This window comes from Streptopelia decaocto, assembly GCF_964273445.1.
Source record: "Streptopelia decaocto genome assembly, chromosome: 4".
Lineage (NCBI taxonomy): Eukaryota > Metazoa > Chordata > Aves > Columbiformes > Columbidae > Streptopelia > Streptopelia decaocto.
Genome location: NC_138658.1, coordinates 44,431,614 through 44,451,842, shown reverse-complemented (window position 1 = coordinate 44,451,842; position 20,229 = coordinate 44,431,614). Strand labels below are relative to the sequence as shown.

At 39.5% G+C, this 20,229-nt stretch overlaps 1 protein-coding gene across 2 annotated transcripts in view; it reads right to left on the bottom strand.

Annotated features, from left to right (window-relative positions):
- The window catches only part of SNX25 (sorting nexin 25), an 84,383-nt gene that overhangs the window by 6,942 nt on the left and 57,212 nt on the right, over positions 1–20,229 (bottom strand). For both annotated transcript variants that reach the window (XM_082052031.1, XM_082052032.1), the window contains 6 exons: positions 18,810–19,085; positions 14,777–14,932; positions 11,027–11,158; positions 5,147–5,287; positions 4,443–4,556; positions 3,779–3,943 (listed from right to left, as the gene is read on the bottom strand). In XM_082052031.1, the coding sequence (XP_081908157.1) occupies positions 3,779–3,943; positions 4,443–4,556; positions 5,147–5,287; positions 11,027–11,158; positions 14,777–14,932; positions 18,810–19,085 (984 nt within the window). The remainder of the gene's footprint in view (positions 1–3,778; positions 3,944–4,442; positions 4,557–5,146; positions 5,288–11,026; positions 11,159–14,776; positions 14,933–18,809; positions 19,086–20,229) is intronic.

Below are 20,229 nucleotides of genomic sequence, written 5' to 3'. Positions count from 1 at the left end.
TCTCTTCCTTTGCCTTCCTTACCATTCCATCATCTAATATTGCTTTCCCCCCACCTTACCATCTAGACTGGAAAAGCATGGCTCTCTTTCTCTTGCATTACTTTGGTATTTTTCTTGGCCTTATTCTTATGGTCACAATCTTTAGTCATCCCTTGCCCATCACTTGATCCCTGCTATATAGAGAGTACCCTACAGTATCTCAGCTGTACATCAGTTTGCCCTAGTCCTTCCTCACAGCCTCCAAATCCCATCTAAAGTGCCTCATTGCCTTTGGGTACGTTTTCAGTCCCTGAATCTTCTCTAGGCACAGCACTGCAGAGTAGTCTATAAATAAATAACTCCACAGCGCCGCGTATTCCAACACATACAGATCCTGTAGCCCTCACTCCCTGTGTCACATTTGGCATTTTCTCCAGCACTGCTCAAGATGTTGCTTCTCTCCTCATAACCAGAAAAACAAAAGAAAAAACCCCACCGCACTGAAGTGCACTGTTAGAAGTTCATGCAGACTGCTGTTTACTGACTTCCACAGCTTGATGACTCCCCAGCTTTTAAAAGTTTCTCCTAATGCTAGGCTAAAGCTGTGACCGAGGGCAGGGAACAAAAAGCCACGCTATACTGACAAGAAATGCCACACAAGGAAACCACAAATCATGACCCATCTTACCACAGAGGCACACAAATTCACTGATGATGAACACAGTTTTCTCCAGGGACAGAGTCTAGAGCAAACTTCCTCTGGTCAACAGGCTTCTTGGCCCTTCATCATTTTAATTATTCAAGAAATAAGGTTTTACTTAATTATTCACAGTAGATATCGTTCCATATTTTCATTAAGCGCTTCAGCAACAGAACAGAAAACTGAATTTGCAGGTGAGCTTCCTGAATGTGTAGTTGAGCCCACAAGGTGCAGTTTGATAAAGTCAGATGCAAAGCAGCAATAACTCACCATGCGAATGCAGGAAATAGAACAATTGATATTGATAATACTAAAGAAAAAGATCACAGGGCCATACTGCTGTAGAAAAGGCAAGTGTCATACCATGATGTTTAAGCATTAACATAATTTCTATGACATACATATATAGATATAGAAGTTATTTTCATCCATGGGAATAGGAAAACCTAGTGGGAGTCTGGTGTTTCAAATTTTAGTCACCACATTTCTGAGAAAAACAGGGATAATCAGATAAGCCCAGAGAAAACCATAAGAACTAAATAATACACAACCTAACAAAAATCAGGAGACATTGGGACTGCTCAGTTTAAGAAATAAAAGAATAAAAGACAAAAGGAAAGTAGTGACTCCTGATAACTGAGATGATCCTAACCCAAACTGTTCTGTGTTTGCTGCAGACAGGACAAGAGATTGCTGGCTAAAGAAGGAAGATTCAGGTTAGACAGTAAGGAAAGGTTTCTAACCACAAAGACAGCTGAGAACTGGGATATGCTGCCTTGCTCAGCTGGAGAACATGGGATACCAGAGACTTAAAAACACATTAGACAAACGCGTGCCAAGAATTTTGCCAATACAGTTGAGTCTGCGTGGAGCAGGAGAGTAAACCCGACAACCTCTCTGAGGTCTCTGCTCTATTTTTCTGCTGTTCAGTGAATCCCCCGTCATTTAGAAAATGCAATGAGAAGTGTAAATTATTACACCGCAGTATCTTTTCATTAATATTTCATAAACCTAAAAGCCCTTCCTCTAGACGATATCAACTGCATTTTTTCCTCTGATTTGGTTTTGGTCTTGAGAGCTAACAAGTATGTTCTGAAGCTAGCCCCATCTAAGGAGCTGTATAGAAGAGATCTGAAATCGCTGCAGTATCAAATCCTGAAAATAGCTCTCAAGAGTTAATGTTGTTGCTCTAACGCATATTTGAAAAACGTGAGGTGAGAGGTAAAAGGCAAAAAGAGAGCTGTATGAGAGGATTCCCCTCCACAAAGTCCAAAATATGAACTAAACCAGGAATTCTTAGTTACAAAGAGGACACAACTGTAACAGCTTTGTAATGCCTGGTTTAACAGAACTAACTCCATTAACGACCTGTACCAAATGATTTAACCCTAGTTTAACCGCTTTAGTAAATTATCCAAAATGCTGTCACTGGGCAAGATCAAGCTGATCTAAAGCTCACACTGAAAGACAAGGGTAAACGACAAAAATTAGAGCTGATCCCAGACCACCTCACAATTCCCCTCCCTCCATTTAATTTTATCATTATTTTTAAACCAGGACAAACATTTGCCATACTGATTCAGAGTCTAACAGTTTCCTCTTCTCCCTCCATCTGTATTCTGTTGTCTCACCTTATGTTTAAGCTTGGGGAAGGAGGGGGAAGGTGAATGTGAACCAGGAAGGTCTTTGCATTTGCACAGTGCCTGGCATAATACAGTCCACCCAAAATGAAGCTCCTGGTCCCACAAGTAACAAGTAAGAAATAGTATTAAATTTAAACTAAGAAGCTATGTTCCAACCCCTCTGCTGCCACATTCTCTGGGAAATTTTGCTGTGCTTCCTTCAGTTTTTCAGTACCAGTTCATTCATTTCTGCTTCATTTCGTTGTTCTCTCTCCTTTCTTACACTTACTACAAACTCCCTTTCCTTCTCCCATATTTCCTATCTATCTCCTCCTACGCACTCACATAATACAATATATATATGTGCAGCCTGGCTTTTTTCTCAAGTATGTTTTTCAATTAAATAGCAAAATACAAATAGCTTAATGGTTTATGCTTTTATGCTACTTCTACCTAAGAGTCACTTTTGTGAACATACTTTTATTTTTAGAACTGCAGTACTTCTATCAAAGTGTAAAATCAGTTTCTCAAACTTTCTTTGAATTTATTAGCCTGAAATGAGACACAGGCATTCAGCATCTAGGTGCAAATACAGTACATTTTCAAAAATGAAAATATACGGGATTTTCTTAATCCCATGAGATGCAAGACCTCCTTTTTGCCCATTAATCAGCTAGAACTGCATAAGTTCTCCAAACTCCATTTATCCCGCGGAAGACCCGTCTGCTGCAGACAACTACAGCATGTAAGAAAGTAATTATTCATATAATGTATAACTAAAAAGGGGAATAGTCACAGTTCCTTGGAGTCTGCACATCTGCAGCATGAATGACACAGAACAGAGAGCCATGGAATTGTGGTCACATTTAGCCAATGAGCTATTTTAGTCTCTGATCTATTCTTCACTGCATTGTGAAAGACAATGGCTTTCTATGGCTTAGTGTCAGATTCTCCAACTGGTTTGCCCACATGGGCTCCCACCTGTATCTGCAAATTCCCTTAGTGAGCCTGTACCATTTTCTGACATTCTGTGTCAAAACTGGCTTTGCTTCAGAAGTTGTCCAGAAATTATTAAGGACACACAGCTGTTGCCTGCCAAGAGAAGCTTCCTAAAAAATAATTATTTTTAACAGATAAAAACCCTCTGAAATATGCATGTCAAGAGCACAAAAAGTAGGAAATTCTGCTATAAAAAATAAGCAATCCCACATGGACTGCCATTTTTTTAGTTATGATACGTTACACATTTGCCTACATATATTGAGCAAAGAGCAGGAAACTTTTTTTATTAATAAACACTTTTTAAATTTGTAGACAGCTCTTATTTCTGACTCTTTGTTCACTTACAGTAATTAAAAATGACCTTTGGAAATGCCTTCCAATATTACCTGCCATTCAAATGCAATATATTAATGGCTCTCCCTGCTTAGTTTGGATAAGTAATTGAATTTGAGACGATTGCTTTTCTACCACTTACCTCCTGATGAGAAAACAAATCACCAGGAAGTCGCTCTAGAAATGAGGAGAGTGAAAAAGACGACTTCTTTCCTTGCACATCAATAACTTTGAGGTGCTCTGGGGAAGGGCTCAAGAAGGCGTAAAGTGCTTCACTCTGGCAGAGTCTTTCATCAGAGAGCAGTTTCTGTGAAAGAAAAATAATGACACAAACAACACATCAATGAAGTATTTCTTGTTACGGAACAAGATGTGTCATGCCATCCAATAAAACCGATTAAGACTTGGCTCAGAGGTAGAGTGAGAAAAAACCCCTCATGTCTCACAAAGATACTTCAAAGACAGTTTAGGAAGCTAATTCTTTCTTTCTAAATTTAAAAGTTTTAATTTGTAATAAATTTGTTGTGAAGTGTTGTAGTTAAAAGTGGCAATTACAGGATTCATTATTTACTATTTCTTAATTAATCAAGGTTTAAATTTACTTACCACTAGAGCAATGGTTACTATCAGCCAATGGTTACTATCCAGGCCTCTTAGACAACTTTGACATTTATAGTGTCAAACTTTACATCTGACCTATTTGTTCTAGGCTCTCTCTTTAGTCAACAGAGGGAAAACATCCACTCCAGATGAACAACTCAGTTCTCTTGTTTAGACATGTGTTGCTTTTGCCTTGGTTTTCTTACCTGCAGAAAGTTATTAAGCTGGTTCTTAGATTTCTCCATGAATTTCTGGTCTACAGATTTGAAGGGCAGCTTGCTGAGGGAAGGCAACTGAACTTTCTTTAATGATGGAAAACACTGTGTAGGAAAAGGAAAGCTCACTTAACATACATGCGCAGAAAAACATACGTGGTTCAGAATGGAAATGAAAATGTTCCTTTGTAATCCCACCTCCCTTTCACACCCCTCTCAGCACCTTGGAAAAAAAACAAACCTTCCCTTACCCAGTATGGGCTGACACGTCTAAATCCCTTCCCTTCACACCACCATCATTATCTATCCCTTATCCGAGAGGTTAAAGCACTGTAAAAGGAAACCTTCCCTGTCCCCAAAAGCTGTCTTTTCTAATATCTCCCTGGAAGCCAGAGACAAAATCTAGTTTTTAAAGCAGGCTGTTGCATGACAGTGCAGAACACATACTATTTTGACATTGGGTTAGTCCATTAAAACAGTAATTATTAAGAAAAAAAGAAAGTAACAAGTTCTATAAGCATCTGGTAAGAGGACAGAAATACAAAGACAGAAAACTAGCTCTAAAAGGCTATAACCGAAGGCTGGCATACAAACTGGCAATATTAATGTTTTTATCTAGTTTTCCCCTCTCCAAGCATCATTCTGACAAATATTAGCGATTTGCATCTACTCCCTCCCCTGACTACGACTCGTACCTCACTGAGTTTCCGGTGCAGGTTTTGAAACTCACTGAGCTTCCTGGGAACGGTCCAGTTCTTAGTTTCAGCTCCACCAACTTCTTGTAAACTCACCATGACAGAGTAGCAGGGCACTTGTTCTCCATTCTCTTCTAAAACCTTGTGGGGAAGAAACCAACAGACGAGGTATTACCTACTTTGGAAGCAAACAGTGGAACATTTGGGCTGGCAGGTGACTGGCTCGCAAATTCAGTTGTCATCACTGTCCCATGCTTCTCCTGCAGTTTGAAGGCTACACATGGAGCAATACTCTTAATAGACTAAATTTTACCCCAAATGCTCTGTCAGTCCTGAATCGGCCCCCCAGCTAGCCACTATTCCACTTCACATAGAGCTTCACAACGCTGTCCACCAGCAATCAAATCTCTCTGACATATCTTTCAGCTTTTAAGGCACCTACCGCACAGCTTCCTGCTTGTTCACCAGTACTCCATCTCTCTCGCCTGTGTTTTCCTGACTGTTCTCCCACTGTTCCCATCCTTCTTCCCCAGTGCTGGTACCCGGGCTCCCCCACACGCTGGGCACAGCAGCTCCAGTTTCAGAGCGATTTCTCTGCTCACTCGAGCTGCTCTACGTGCACAGAACATTCACTACCCATGTGGCATTTATTTCTGAGGGCTCGCAACTTTACAAAAATACTAATAAATCAACAGCAGCCAGAGGAAGGGCGAGCGACTAACCACATCGTGCAAGTGGGATGGGAAAGGTACAGCAAAGAAGTTAAGTGATTTTTCTCGAGACAACAGCAGCAGTGTGACCGTATTCTTTCTTAATTTGATGAGCCACCCAGAATTTCACCCTTATGTCCTAAAGATAACAGATTTTTGTTTATTTATTTTAATGAGACAGCTAAACAGATTATGAAAGGCAAATAAAGGACATGCATAAAATACACAGCTTTTTTTGGCAAAGCCAAACTCTCAAATACTTGGTTTAATATATGTGCAAATAACACAAAGGTAATTACAAAATACCACTCTCGCACAATCTTTTTGAGGAAAATAATTCTTTTTAAGCTTTTGGGACTTTTTTTTTTAAAGAATATTTAACTAATTAAATCACAGTAAGAATAAACTTTAAAATTCATATAATTATGACACATTTTCTGAAAAGCCTGTAAAGGTCTGACAACACTTAATGCTAGTGACAGATAATTTGACAAGCAGCTGCATCACCACCATAAAAGAGACACAGCTAAATGTATCTTCATATTTTATGACTGTTCAGGGCTGTATGTACATGGATAATATTCCCTGCACTGCACTCCTCCTGAAGCTCCACATGGATCACAGGGAAACCCAATCTGAGGCCTGGGTTTCACATCTCTCTCTCAAAAAAAAGCTGCAGCAGCACCTGGACAGAATATAAAGCACCAGTTTGAACAGCTGAAAACGTGCCTGGTCCCCAGCTCAGCTGTTTGGGGAACTGCCTTTCTCCTGCTGCAAAAAGAGACACCTGAATAGCCTCAAAAACGTAGGTCAGAGGGACCTGGCACAGAGCAACTGGGATCTCCTGGGACAGGCCCTGTCTACCCCATGCTAGATTGGATTTGTGTTTGTAGGTGACACAAACACCTCCTGGCAGCTGCTTCTGAAGAGTGGGAGATCAGAGCTGAAAATGCTGATTTGAATCACCCGTATCATCCTCCATTACACATTTGTCCCCAGGGCAGGGATTCGCGTGTGTGTAGGATCACCTGAACTGGAACTGTCAGGAGAAAGTCATTCCCCTGGAAGCACGATCTCAAAATGGGAGGACTTAGCACTCCTGCTGCTTCCAAGTTAGCATCCATGTGCAAAATAATTTAAATTCTAATTACTAGATGGAAACACATTACAAATTCCTTCAAATAACCTCATATAAATATCTGAAAGTCTTCAGGATCTCCTAAAGAATGCAAAAGTTTTCACCAACTTAAGTACTTGTACATTTGTTTTTCAAAATTCATGAGTCAACTGGAAAACACAGAAAAATGGGATGTTGGGAGGTCTTCTAAACCAGGAGATCTCATCCTTTGCTGTAACAGGCACCATCTCACGCAACTGCTATCCTGAATTAATTCAAACTTGTGAAACAGTTTTTATTCCATCCTTGCTACACTAAATGTCTGATCTAGACCCTCACCCTGGTCCTTGGAAGTTTCCTTTCAATTTCTAAACTCATTTCCCATTTGTTCCAGCAACTCTTCACCCCTCCCTTGTGTTGCCTTATCAATGTGTTTCTATAGACAGTCTTATTCCTCTGTTTCTCCCTTTTGCTAAGCTAAGCAAACGAAAGTGCTTTCACAATCACTTCTCATGGGAGAAGTTCCTCATTCAACCCATTCGAGTCCACCCTTCTCAAACACATCGGCCCAGCACCTGCAGAGCAACTGTAACACTTCCTCATCTCAAATGGAATCTCCTTCCTGATGTATTCCAGGGCCATGTTTGCCTTTTCCACACCTGCAGCCCACTGGAGAGGAACCGCACATCCAGCTGGAAGCAGTAGGAACACTGGTGGCTTCTCAGAAGGTGCTCCAGTGGGTCACAGCAAAGCTCAGAGCTCCTGCAGAAGGCCGAACCTCGCACACCACACTGTGAAATTTCACCGTACTTCTAAGAATCCTGTCCTAAAAATTATCCAATGCTTTGAGAACCATCCTAACCCTCTTCCGGCTCTGCTTCTTCATGAGCATAAACTTAGTGTTTGCACTCTGGTTTGGTTTTCCCAGTCCAAAGGTCCCGTGACAGCCTCAGCCCTGTCTCACAGCACTGGCATGGGCTCTCAGAATTAGCCCATAGGATGCCATTTCCACAAGGCTTCTCCTCAGCCCTTTTCTAAGCCCCTTTCCTCAGCTTACACATGAGCCTTTCAGGTTATTTGCTGCTAATTACCTGGCAAGGACAGAATCAGCCCTCAAGTACTCAAAGGGGCTCAAGGCTATGGGGGCTTTTTGCACTGGCAGCAACTCCATGGCCTCAAGACAACATAAAGATGAATTATTTCAGAATTTGATGTCTACCAGTATGCCACAGACACCTAGTCCACAAAGGGTAAAGATTTCTACCTTCTTTATATGAGGCACAAAGTTCTGAAGCGGATAGTGATATAAACAAGAATGTTGACACACCTACATCCATTAATAAAAACTGTAAGGCGTATGCCAAACATGAGCACCTCTTACCTGGGTGTGTGCTGTGCTAACAGTAAGAAACATTCAATGAAATATTGCAAAAACAAATGAGGAACAAATATTATTAAATACTTTCCAGGAGAAGCTAAAGCTATTAGCTACAGCAGGTAAAATGTAAACTTAACATTTGCCAAAACTGTAACAATAGTTCAATAAAGTAACAAGCTGCCACAGAAAGCCCTTGAATCACCTGTTAGAAGCACTAAAGGCTGGCCCAGACATCCATCAGGAACTATTAAACATTAATAAAAATTAGGCCAGTCATTAAGCCAGTGAAGACCTGCATGATTCACCAGGAACTTCTTTCAGCCAAAGCAGCTCTCTGAAGGAGCCCAACCAAGCTGTGCAGCAGTGAAACTGGGACTAACCAGACTGCTCTTAAAACAAAAAGGTCCCACAGAAGTCTCTTTTAAACAGAAGGGCCATGCAGAAGGTGTATCGGGCACACCCTTTTCTGCAATTCACAGGAAGCTAATTTTATTAACTTCCACTGACCACAAACATCCTGAATTCCAGTATATTTAAATGAGTAGGGCAAACTATTTTTTCACCTTATTCAAATCTACAACCTCCATTCCTTATGAAAGGAATAGATTTTTAAAAAGACGTCCTGCTCTGAAACAGAGGAGGCAGAACAGCTGCTACAATATGAAATGATACAAGTCCAAAACCACTAAAGCAAGTAGAACAGGTTAGGTTATGTAGCTGTAATTTTTTACATCTGCTGGCATGGGGAAACGACTCACAGAAATAGATTTGTTATCATGAGTCCCCTAACTCTGCATGTTCCTACTGTCTTTTTCCACCTTCTTCCAACCAGCCAAAACACTGAGTCTCCAAAGATGTTTTATCAGAAATATCAGTTACCAAAAGACACCTGTAGGTTATTCCATTTACATTGATTTTTTTTAATATATTTCACACCCACACACAGCTAGTGCACTTAAATGATTCAAAACTATAGAGACTGAAAGATTCAAGCTAAGAGGGTACAAACAACAGTTTTCCCCAAGTTTAAAGTAATTCTAGGTTTTTATGCATTATCTATTAACTGGTTTAATAAATCAGTTTAAAAGGTTGATGACAGGCTATTACAGTTTCAGCTCAAATCCTATGACAAAATTTACTTTGACTAGGCTTTTCTGCAAGAAACATAGGCCCACTAGGTTCTTCTCTCTCTGAAGTCACAGAGCTACAAACTAGGATTAGCAACAGCATCTTTAGCAGCTAGGTAGACAATGTCACCTCATGTCTCCCCAAATCAACAATGGCAGCCAGAACATTCCCGAGCAATTAACTAACACGGATAACTCCAACACTGACGTTTTCTCCAGCCTACCCTTTGAAGCACAGAGTTGCTAACAGCACAATTAATGCAAGCCTACATTTAATTATCTAATCCAGTGCTGTTTACAAGCTATAGTTAAGGCAGCAAGTAATTAGAAGCCTCTCCCAACCTCTCTCTTGCTGAGCCCACACCTGGGGTCTGGTGAGCAGGGAGGCGCTGGGCAGCTGCTGTTCCACAGTCCTGCCGCACACTCACAGCATTGCTGGGTTTCAAAACCAGGCTCCCAGAGCTACAAAAAAGTCTTACTAAGAGCCTCACTGCTCTTAACTGTGTCACCTGCAAACACCATTAAACCTAAACCAAACCCAGATGTTTACGCATGGAGAATCTGGTTTTAAAAATGGCACCTTAAGGTTTTAACCTGTTGGATTTCTATTTATTTCTTCTTTTACAGACAACGAGTTTAACTGTTGACAGACCTGCCAATAGTTCACAAGAGCTCAAGACACAAGTAAATAAACTCAATAGGATGTAATGTTTTTCCTCCAAGAAAAATTACCTCAAGGAAACTGCTTATTTAAGGAACATTTTCTTAACAGCACAGGAATGCAAGCCACTAGAAATCAAATCAATCTTTAATTCTCTGAAGTGATACTGTCAGGATGATTGTTTATGGAAGGTGTGAGCCCACAGTTACTACATAACAAGCGTTTGTTGGATTCCTTTCATGGCACATGATAATAGAAAGCCATGGGATGGTAACACTTTGTTTCCATTACAACTTTTTTTACATTCATTCTACAATTGTCTGTTCATGCCCAAACAGAAGAGCAGAACAAGACAGAAAAAAAAAATGAAAAAAGAAAAATTTAACTTGAATTTAACTTGTCTCTCAACTTACAGATTTAAAGCACCTTCTTTCTGGGTATTCCAGTCCCTTGAAACTGTACTGCCATTAAGTATAGTAATACAAAACATAAAAAGTTTAAGTACTGCATCTTTGAGACACAGCAGAGACAACTGCACCCAAGTGTGATAACATGGTAATATAACAAGAGACAATTCTTATTAAAAACAATGCCCCTAAGATAGCAAATTACTTTACTCAATGCCAATGCCAGTTCACATACACGTAGGTATTTTTGTAACTCCACTACAACAGTGTCTGAGGACTAGAAATGTTGTTTATGCCTCATAATAGTCACTGGGGAAACAGAGAAGTTCAGAAGAGGTTGGGGTTTCCTTCCTCCCTCAAGCAAATATGAAATATACACAGTGTACACAAAGGTGTAAGGAAAGTATATACAGGTTTTTATTCTTCTCTTCTTGCAAGTTTGAACTGACCCAGAAGATAAAAAGCCACAAAACCCCATACCTCGCCTGAGACAATGAAGGCTTTCCACATGCCAAGATTCTCACACCACCAGTCTGTTCTTGCAATGTGCAGCTGAAGGTCGCTGTGCTCTCTCTCCATCAGAGTAATTTCATCCTTCAGCTTAGAAACAATCTGCAGAGAAAAATGTATTGATTACAACTCGTAAGAAAAAGCTTGTGTAACACACCTAATTGTGTCTTTAGGGACACTATTCAGAAAGGAGAAAAAGCACAAAAGCAGGGGGAGAAAGAATAACTCACATTAAAAAAAAAAAACCAAGTCAGAGAATCTGTGATGCCCCTTATGAACTTGTAGGACACACAGTAATCTTAAAGGTCAATCCCGACACTATAATAAAAAAAAAGTTAGAAGGATATGCTACTATCACCATAAAAGGCACTTTAGACAGGATTATATAGTATACATTATATGTTTTATATAAACTTGTAATTGCAATAACTGAAATATGGACTACTGAAGACATTCTCCTTACCATTTTCAGATGTACATGACACAACCAAAGAACCTAGGAATAGATTTCATTTCTGTGACTTAGCTATGATAACGATCACTCAGGAAGTTACCACTTAATTCATTTTAGTTTTGGAAAGGGAACAATTTATCATTGTGGAAAGCACACATTTAAAAAAATGTTCTTATCAAGACATAGCTCACAGTCATAATCTCATAAAGGAGAAACAGTGAACCTCATCACCTCAGCCAGAAATAAGTAAACATAAATACTACCAGCAGACAGTATGACAAGAAAAGGTGGAAGTATACATAAGATGTAACATTAGAAACACAGCAAAAGCAGCTGACACTTTTTTAAAAATTATGATAAGATTTATGAGACTTAGTTGTACGACTTGAACCACAAGTGGTATGTTCGACAAAGCTAAAGAAAATCTTTTTCAGAATTTTTGTAAGATGTGAAATATTATCTATATGACAGCTATGTAACAACCTTCTACCATATACCTAACCTTCAGAATAATTTTGTCGTTAATTATATTTACTGTTGACATACTGTTTTCTCTGCAGTCACCTTCCATGGACTTCTGTAAGTGGCATCCAGGAACAATCAATAAATACAGAAGAACTGGTAAGGTTTCATTGTAAGTCAATAGCTTCTATGCTTATAAAACAAATATTGAGACTTAATAAGGATACTGGATCCATTTTATTATTCTGTTTTAAGTAAGTGTACATTTTCAAAGACAAAGAATATTTTAGGATTAAAAAAAAAAATACAGGGAAAAAAAATCACCACTTTAGAAGAAGTACAATCCCCACCTCCCCAATGGCTTAAGGTACAGAAAGAATATAACTATTATTTCTCAAGAATGCAAAGGGAACATTCAAGTGGTACATCCACGTAAATGCAACAATATATAAATGTTTAGTTATATAGCATAGTACTTTTCATATCAAAGAAGAAAAATCAAAGCTATAATGCTACAGAAACAAATGCACACCCACTTTTGTTTAGTACTTGTTTTGTACTTCTGTTTTTACCCATGGTGCATATTTTAACTGAAAACCTAACTGGTTATAAGAGCACCTTTTACAATTTTTCACAGTGAGTTTTATGTTAACTCCTGGTACAGCTCCACTGGAAATGCAAAAGATCTCAACCATTAACAAAAACCCCTCCAGCTTCCACATAATTCCTGATATAGACAGAGGCATTTTTTCTATTCAGTAAAGTTCCATTTAATTTCAATAATTGCGTCACACAGTTTTGTTTGAAAATACAGCTTAGAAAGCTAAAGAAAGTGCTCTGGGTGGAGAACATTAAGGTTTCGCCTTGCCACTGAGGATGACAAGATTGGACTCTAGAAGGAATGTGGTCCCTGCACATGTACTGTGGCTGCACAGGATGGCAGGAGATGTCACAGATCGCAGGGAGACACAGGCACTGAGCTTCAGGCAGGAGACACGCAGCCAAGGTGGCACCACAGTGACAGACCTCCAAAGGTGAAGCCACCTTCTATGGCAGCGGACCTTGGACTCCAGAGACGCTGCCTGAGACTGCTTGTCATCTTTTCGCATCATGTTTGCTACTCTTTATATTCCACAGAAAGAACTGAAATAAGACTTCTCCCTACAGAGCATTTTCTTTTAAAACTAGCATCATTCCACAGGCAACTCAAATGAGCAGTTTTCTTCCTTGACTGTCTGGCATCTGAGTCACAGAGTCCTAGAAGCCACTTCAGATGTACATACATGTTTTGTATGAGTCTCGTGGCAAAGGGATTTCAAAAAGAGGAAAAAAAAAAAACAACCCAGGAAAAGCTTGAGGTTAAACCTTCTAATACAAAATGTGCATTGCATTCATCTTCATATGGCACAAAACTAGAATTTTTAGAAACATCTTTTTTTATTTCATATGACCAAGAACCAAAAATGTTTACCTGCCACATCCACAGGAGAAAAAAATAAAGTCTCTGTCACAAGGTGGTATCACACTGTCTACCCTAAGTGTCCATTTAAAAGTTCCACAGGTAAATGCTACTGCAGTAATACATGCAAAGGATACATCTGTGCTTTTACCACTCTGAACAGGAGTATGGTAGATTTATTTTCTGCCAGCTGAGAACACACACAGCAGAGCAGCTGTGAGAGGGACACCCCAGAACAGCTGTGGACACATTTCCAGTTGTCCAGCAACCTCTGGCAGCAGGGGGATGTGGAAGGGACAGAGGGAACACAACCAGTCAGGGTGGCCTCCAACACCACCATCCACATCTTTCTCTTGGATGTAGCTACCCCCCAGAGCTGGGGCAGCAGAGAATGAGCAGGGTGGCCACTTCCATCCAGACCAGCACCTTGGCACTCACCGTGAGCACAGGAACAAATGTACAAAGAACCTGGGTGCTGAGCAATGACTAATGCCCAGGTACATTTTTGCTGTCTCTACCAGGAGGCCGTTTTTAGGGAGACACCTTGACTACTTGATCATCTCACCCACCATCTCCATTTGCAAACAGTCTTATTACACCCAAAAAGCTTGGCCCAGCTACATCTGAACAACAGTCGTGCAATATCCTTGTTAGCAATGCAAACCAGTTGGCCTAAGCCAAATGCAAATCACTCGCTTCTACCTGAATATGTTCTTATATTGCTTAACTGTTGCAATTTGCAAAAATATATGGTTTTGGGTTTTTTTTAATCCAAGTCCAGAGAGCTGAAGACTCACACCCCTTAGAATTTTTATTCTGATGAAAGTGTGCCCTGCAGATTTCTCCTAGCTCCTTACAAAGGAAATCAGCCACTTCTATAGGTTTGGGTTTTCCCCCCCTGCCCCGCATTTGAGAAAGCCCATCACAACTGTAGAGATTGTGAAATTGTGCTGTAGTGTTTCAAAGCCAGCAGAGGGAGCAGCAGTTGAGCAGCACAGCCCTCCGCTGCAGTGCTGCAGATGAACAGGTGAACAGGGACATGAAACCATCTGCCTTAAAAAATTATCCAGACACAGGTGGGTTGGGATGGAAGGAAGAAATGCTATTTGCCACCAACCAAGGAGCAAGACCACTGGGAGAGATGTCATTATTCTATGACAACCAAAGCAATATAGATCTTATTTGCAATTTCAGTTATAATAGTTTTAAAACAAACAAACAAACAACAAAACCAAACCAAACAACAACTAAAACTAAGCTCTGATTTCATTTTCTATAGCAGGCTGATTGAAATAGCAATCTGTTCTGTCTAAAAAAAAAGACTGAAGACACCAAAAGTACTTACCTTTTTGTCTGGTTTTGGTGAATTACATATGGAATTTAGAGCCTGTTTCTTATACTCAAGTTTGTCATTTAGCTGGCGAAGTTTATTTACAGCATAACTGGCCTGTTCATTGATTCTTGTGCTGCATTCTTCAGTAGTTTCTTGACAACCTTGGCTCTAGGAATGGAGGAGGGGAGTAATTGCATCATTAATGTAAAAAAGGAGACTTATTTGCTCCATAAGCATTTTATTTATAACTTATTCTTGATACAGACAAAAATGTAGATATAACAGATTCTAACAGATATTTCAATCATGAGATCCAACATAAAACAAAATTGTTAAAAACAAACAAACCAACAGACAAAGCCTCATTACCATTTATACAACAGCTCTTTGGCAACTCTTGCCAACTATGTAAAATGACCTTTAAGCCAAGGCTTTAATATGAATGAGAGGAAGAATCAAAGTTTATTTCAAAAGCAACAACAGCTTAATCTTTGGAGCCAGGTAGAAAGGCAAATAGTTAACTCTGAGCTGAAAGATAGTGAGACTGGGCCAGGGGGGGACAAAACAAAAAAAAACAACCAAGCCACCAACCCACAGTTCTAAGAAACAGTCCTGCCTCCCACAAACCTTCACAAAACAGATTTATCAGCCTGCAGAACAATCTAAACCAAGCCCTTTCTCTTCATAAACAGATTATACTGCTGTTTTTAGAAGTGTTAATAAAAATGTGTTAAAAGCACATATGCATTACCCTAAATAATTTTCTTATATTCATTCAGACTAACCAATAGCTTCTTCCATCTTGTGTACTACAGGCATGCAAAAAAACCCAGAAAACTTCACACCTTTCAGTGACATTCTCTTTAACATCTTTTGGCATTTGCCTCAGCCCCCTCTTTCTTACTGTACTTGCCCAAATCAGCATGAAGACCTTGTGATCCAGCAAACGCAGCCCTGTGATGTTACTGTTGCCATGTTCAAAGATCTTTGAGGTCTGCTTGTGATTGAGTAAATTTCAATTTATCTGTGGGAGGCTATGAATCTAATCTCGTGAACAGAAGCTCTGTGTTATTTAATGATATTCCCACTAAGTAAGCTGTATCTTTATATAATTAACAAAAAGGTAACAGAAGGAAGCCTCACAGTCTATTAATTCTGTGAGTTTTAGAGACAAACCTACTGTAAATTCTGCAGTATTTTACATATTAGTTAAAAAAGTCTGAGACACAGCAGCAACAATAATTAATCTCCTTAGTGTGATCCTCATAAGGGATGGTAACGTAATGCAGAAGTCAGGAGTTCTAGGCTAAGAAATCCATGCCCTTTTCCAGCTCTGCATTTGCCTGCTCTGTGGCTGAGTAAATAACATTAACCCTATGCCTCATCCTTTCTTCTGCCTGTTCTGCATGGACAGTGAACTCCTGAGGTCAGAGGCTGCCTCCAAGCTCAGCTCATGGAAGCTTGCTGCTGTCTCCTGGCACTACAATAATACAAAGAATAATCAGCAACACTGGGTGTTATTGAAAATGCCTTTGAACACAGCCATAAAAAATAATAAAACAAAGGTCAAAAAGAATAAAAAATTCTATTTTCAACACTGAAGAATTAAAAGACTTTTCATATGAAGTCTGGTTCTAGTAATCAAAGGATTGCAATTAATTACCAGTCAGTAAGGCTCTGCTCCCAGAGGCAGGCTACATGATTTCTTTGTCATTAACATTTCAGACAGAGCAAAAAACACTGCTGAATCACTAGGTTTACCACAAAGGTGCTAGAATTACAAGATAACAAGTTACCTGTATTCAAATTATCAAACAACCAACCAACACACTCAAAGCTGAGTTCATAAAGGATTGTGCTATTTTCCCCTGCTTGCTGAACTGATCCTGACTTCCATTTCTATGAGCGCTGCAGAACGCACACTCAGGGCTCATTTGACCCTCTTTTCTTCAAAATGCTGAATGCAGGCACTGCTTGCTTCAGTATTTTTATGTCTACTCATGACCTTTCAGAGGAGGTTTGTCCGAGGAGCAAAAAGTGATGACAGATTGGAAGGAAGAAGGAAGAACAAAGAGCTTGTTCCACGTGCAGCAGAACCAGCAGAGTTCAGCCTTGCCCTGATTCCTATCTTCTGATTTGATCTTTGCACGTTTAATCAGGGCTCATCCTTTTGTCCTCCAGTTCATGAGGACACCAGATGGCTTTTTACCTATCCAGCTGTAACAGTGAAATTTATAGAAAATTAACATCAGTAACTCCCACAGTGTCCCAGGAAGCGAGGACACAGACCTCCAAAACACAAACTAAAGTGAAAACAAGTAGTATCTGCTAACAATACGAATCCCTCCAGAAACATCAGATTTCTCAGCTGTGATTTCCTACAAACAGGGAGGAAAAAAAAACAGGGATATTAGCCAGTAGTGCATTTTTGCCAACACTTGAAAGCCCACTGGAAGCTTCAGGAAGAAAAATTTCTTGTAATTTATTTTCACCACAAAGACCCTGAAGCATGGCACAGAGCCATTACGATTGCTCTGTTCGAGAGATGCTCTAACAGTATATGCAACTTCAGACGTGGTTTGTCGTTAAAAATGCAAAACCACTTTAACCATATAAGCAAACTTGGCAATGTGTTAGCCTTTAAGGTTTCACAGCAGATGCAGCCTTCAAGTCTGGCACGTATATATCCAAGGACTCAGAGGAAGGACAGATGATGCTGATGTCAAAAACCTAATTTTTCAGCAGCTATAGTAAATGTTATCTGACAGAGGACAGCTAGCCCTCAAGTGTTGTGTCAGTTTTCTTAGAGAAATGGTTCTCTGTTAGACTCCAAATAAAATATATAAAGAGATTAAAAAGCACAACGTTGTAGACAAAACCAGTAACAGTCTTCTCTCAAAGTCCCAAGGACTGCAAACACAAGGACAGAAAGTCTTTGAAGTACCTACCACCCTCAACACACAGCTGAGTTAGCAGTGAGAAAAGTAGAAAACGTGTCTTGAATCTTTTATGAAGGAAAAGAATACAGGGAGAAACAAACAACGAAAAATCCAAAAAGCTCTAAAAGTTTGCCTTGGAAGTGATTTACCTATAACAGCGCATCTCTGCAGACTACAGAAACTATACTAGCTCACATACAGAAATGAAAGTCATATTTAAGCAGTAAATACTGCAGCCTTAGGTTCTGGAAAAATTGTTTCTAAATGGCAGAATGTAGATTAGCACCTCTGGATTCTGCTTCTTATTTACCCATTTAGATCCAGTTTTAGACAAATTATTACACATTGTGTTCTGAGCAAGTCCACATGTAAAATGAAGATATTCATGCTGATCTGAAGCGGCAGCCTGACGGAAAGATGCTCACTAGTCTGAGAGATGCTCTTGTCAAAATGTTCTTGGATAAACATAACACAAGTTGCCCTGACATGACTGATTTAGAGAACCCACTGAAAAACCCTGCCCCAAGAGAGCTGCCATTGGGTTATTGCTTATGACATTTTGAATGCTCGGGTTTAGTATTTCCAGTTCTAGTGTTATTTCAATCAGTTTTATCTTCCAACATGGCCTATTAATTTATTTAATAAATAAAAAAGCATTACTTTTTCTTCTATTTTCTGCAACTTTTAATACCTATTTAGTACCTAGTTAACGCACAATGTCTAGATAGAAACCTACTGATGTTCCTGTGAGGTTTCCTCATTGAAAAGCAGAGCAGTTGATCTCATATGAGGTGTGTTTTGTATTCTCTTGATACTAAGGAGCATAACAAAAGACACAGAATACAAAAGGCTTGGAAATCTGAAATATCTACTTGAACTAATTTAAAGTTTAAGCAGTCAGTCATTTTGTACCACTGTTTCAAAGAGCTTGTAAACATACAAGGATTACCTGATTTATTTGAAAATATCATCACTCCTGTAGTTTCATCAGAAAAAAAAAGAAAAGTAGTCCAAAGCTCAAGGACAGAAGATGCTACTGTGCTTTTCTTGGGATTGTCTTCAGATCACCTTAAATAACAGTGAAAGAAACTGTCCATGTGACTCACCACTTCATCTTTGTCCTCAAGAGTTAGCTGAGCAGAACCTCTTTCTTCTTCCTTCTTGACTGATCTTTCGTACAAATCACTGACAATGAATGAGGGGTAGTATCTGTCCTTTAGAGTTTCGTAAACATCTGCCTGAATTCTGTAGAATACTTCAATGCCTTTATTTCCCACGAGACTTTGCTGTATTTCTTTATAAAGGGATTTTTCCACAGGTATTTCTCTGCTTTCCACAAAAAAATTCTGATAAATTTCACTCACTAACTGAGGTATTTCAGCCTAGGAAGTAAGAAGGGAGAGGGAGAAAGAAAAGTATAATAAAAACATGTTAAAAATATCAGGATGACTCAGAATCCAGGTGCATAATTTGAAGAATGATAAAGCTAATTTCACACCCAGATGTACGAGAACACATCTGTGAATCTCTTACTGAGATCAAGCACTCAGCTGCACACCAATGCTAAGCAGTCAGTTTCACAAGATAAATATCGATATTTGTTAGGTGAAGAAACAGCTGTGCTCTAAAATCACCATAGCTCCCACATGCACAGCTTTTAAAAGTATACTCCAAAAGCTGTTATTAAAATAAAAATAAAGTGCTAGAGCAACACTGCGGTCACCATTTTAAGTTCAGATTGTGGAGTTCAGCTGTATCGGCTCTCCTGTCTTCTGCTGGATAGGATCAACTCACTTTATGTGTGACTATGATTTTTAAGGGGGAAAAGAAAAAAAAAAAAAAAAGAAAATAGAAAAAGCGCACTTGAAGACGTTTACCAGTACATGAGGCCAGGTATTCCCAGTGAGCACAGAACAGTGCACAGGATTGAACTTTGCAGTAATAGAACAGGAGAGAGCCAATGCAGCACAGCCCATGATCATCATCCCTCTGAATTATCATCTCTCTAAACTGGCCCGAATTAAAAAGGTTTTACCCACTCCCTAAGAATGGCACAATGTGGCTGCCTGCCTTATGTGACAATACCACAGCCACATGGCTGCATGATGCCACTTTTTTGTAATCGAAACTGCCCCTATAGTGGCAGAGAACTCTCACGTTCTGTGGAGCAACAGGAGCACAGAATGGTAGAACCTCTTTAAAAAAATGGGAAGTCTTGAATAAGGCACTCCACATACTGTTTTGAAAGCAAGGAGAGAAATCACAGCTGAAAGCTCAGAAAATGATTTATAGCACCTTTTTTCAATCATGAGCAGTTTGCAAATCAAAACTAATTCATCCAACTCTCCTCACAGTGCCTGACAAACCCTTTTTGTGAATGCCTTCTAGCCTGAGCTGGTTGTTCGCCATTTCTTCAGATCATGCGAATGGCTCACTACTCATGCTCCACGATTGGCCACTTTGGTTACAGGATATTATTTGTGTTTTCCAATGGACTAGAATATTTTTACATAGAAGAAAATTACA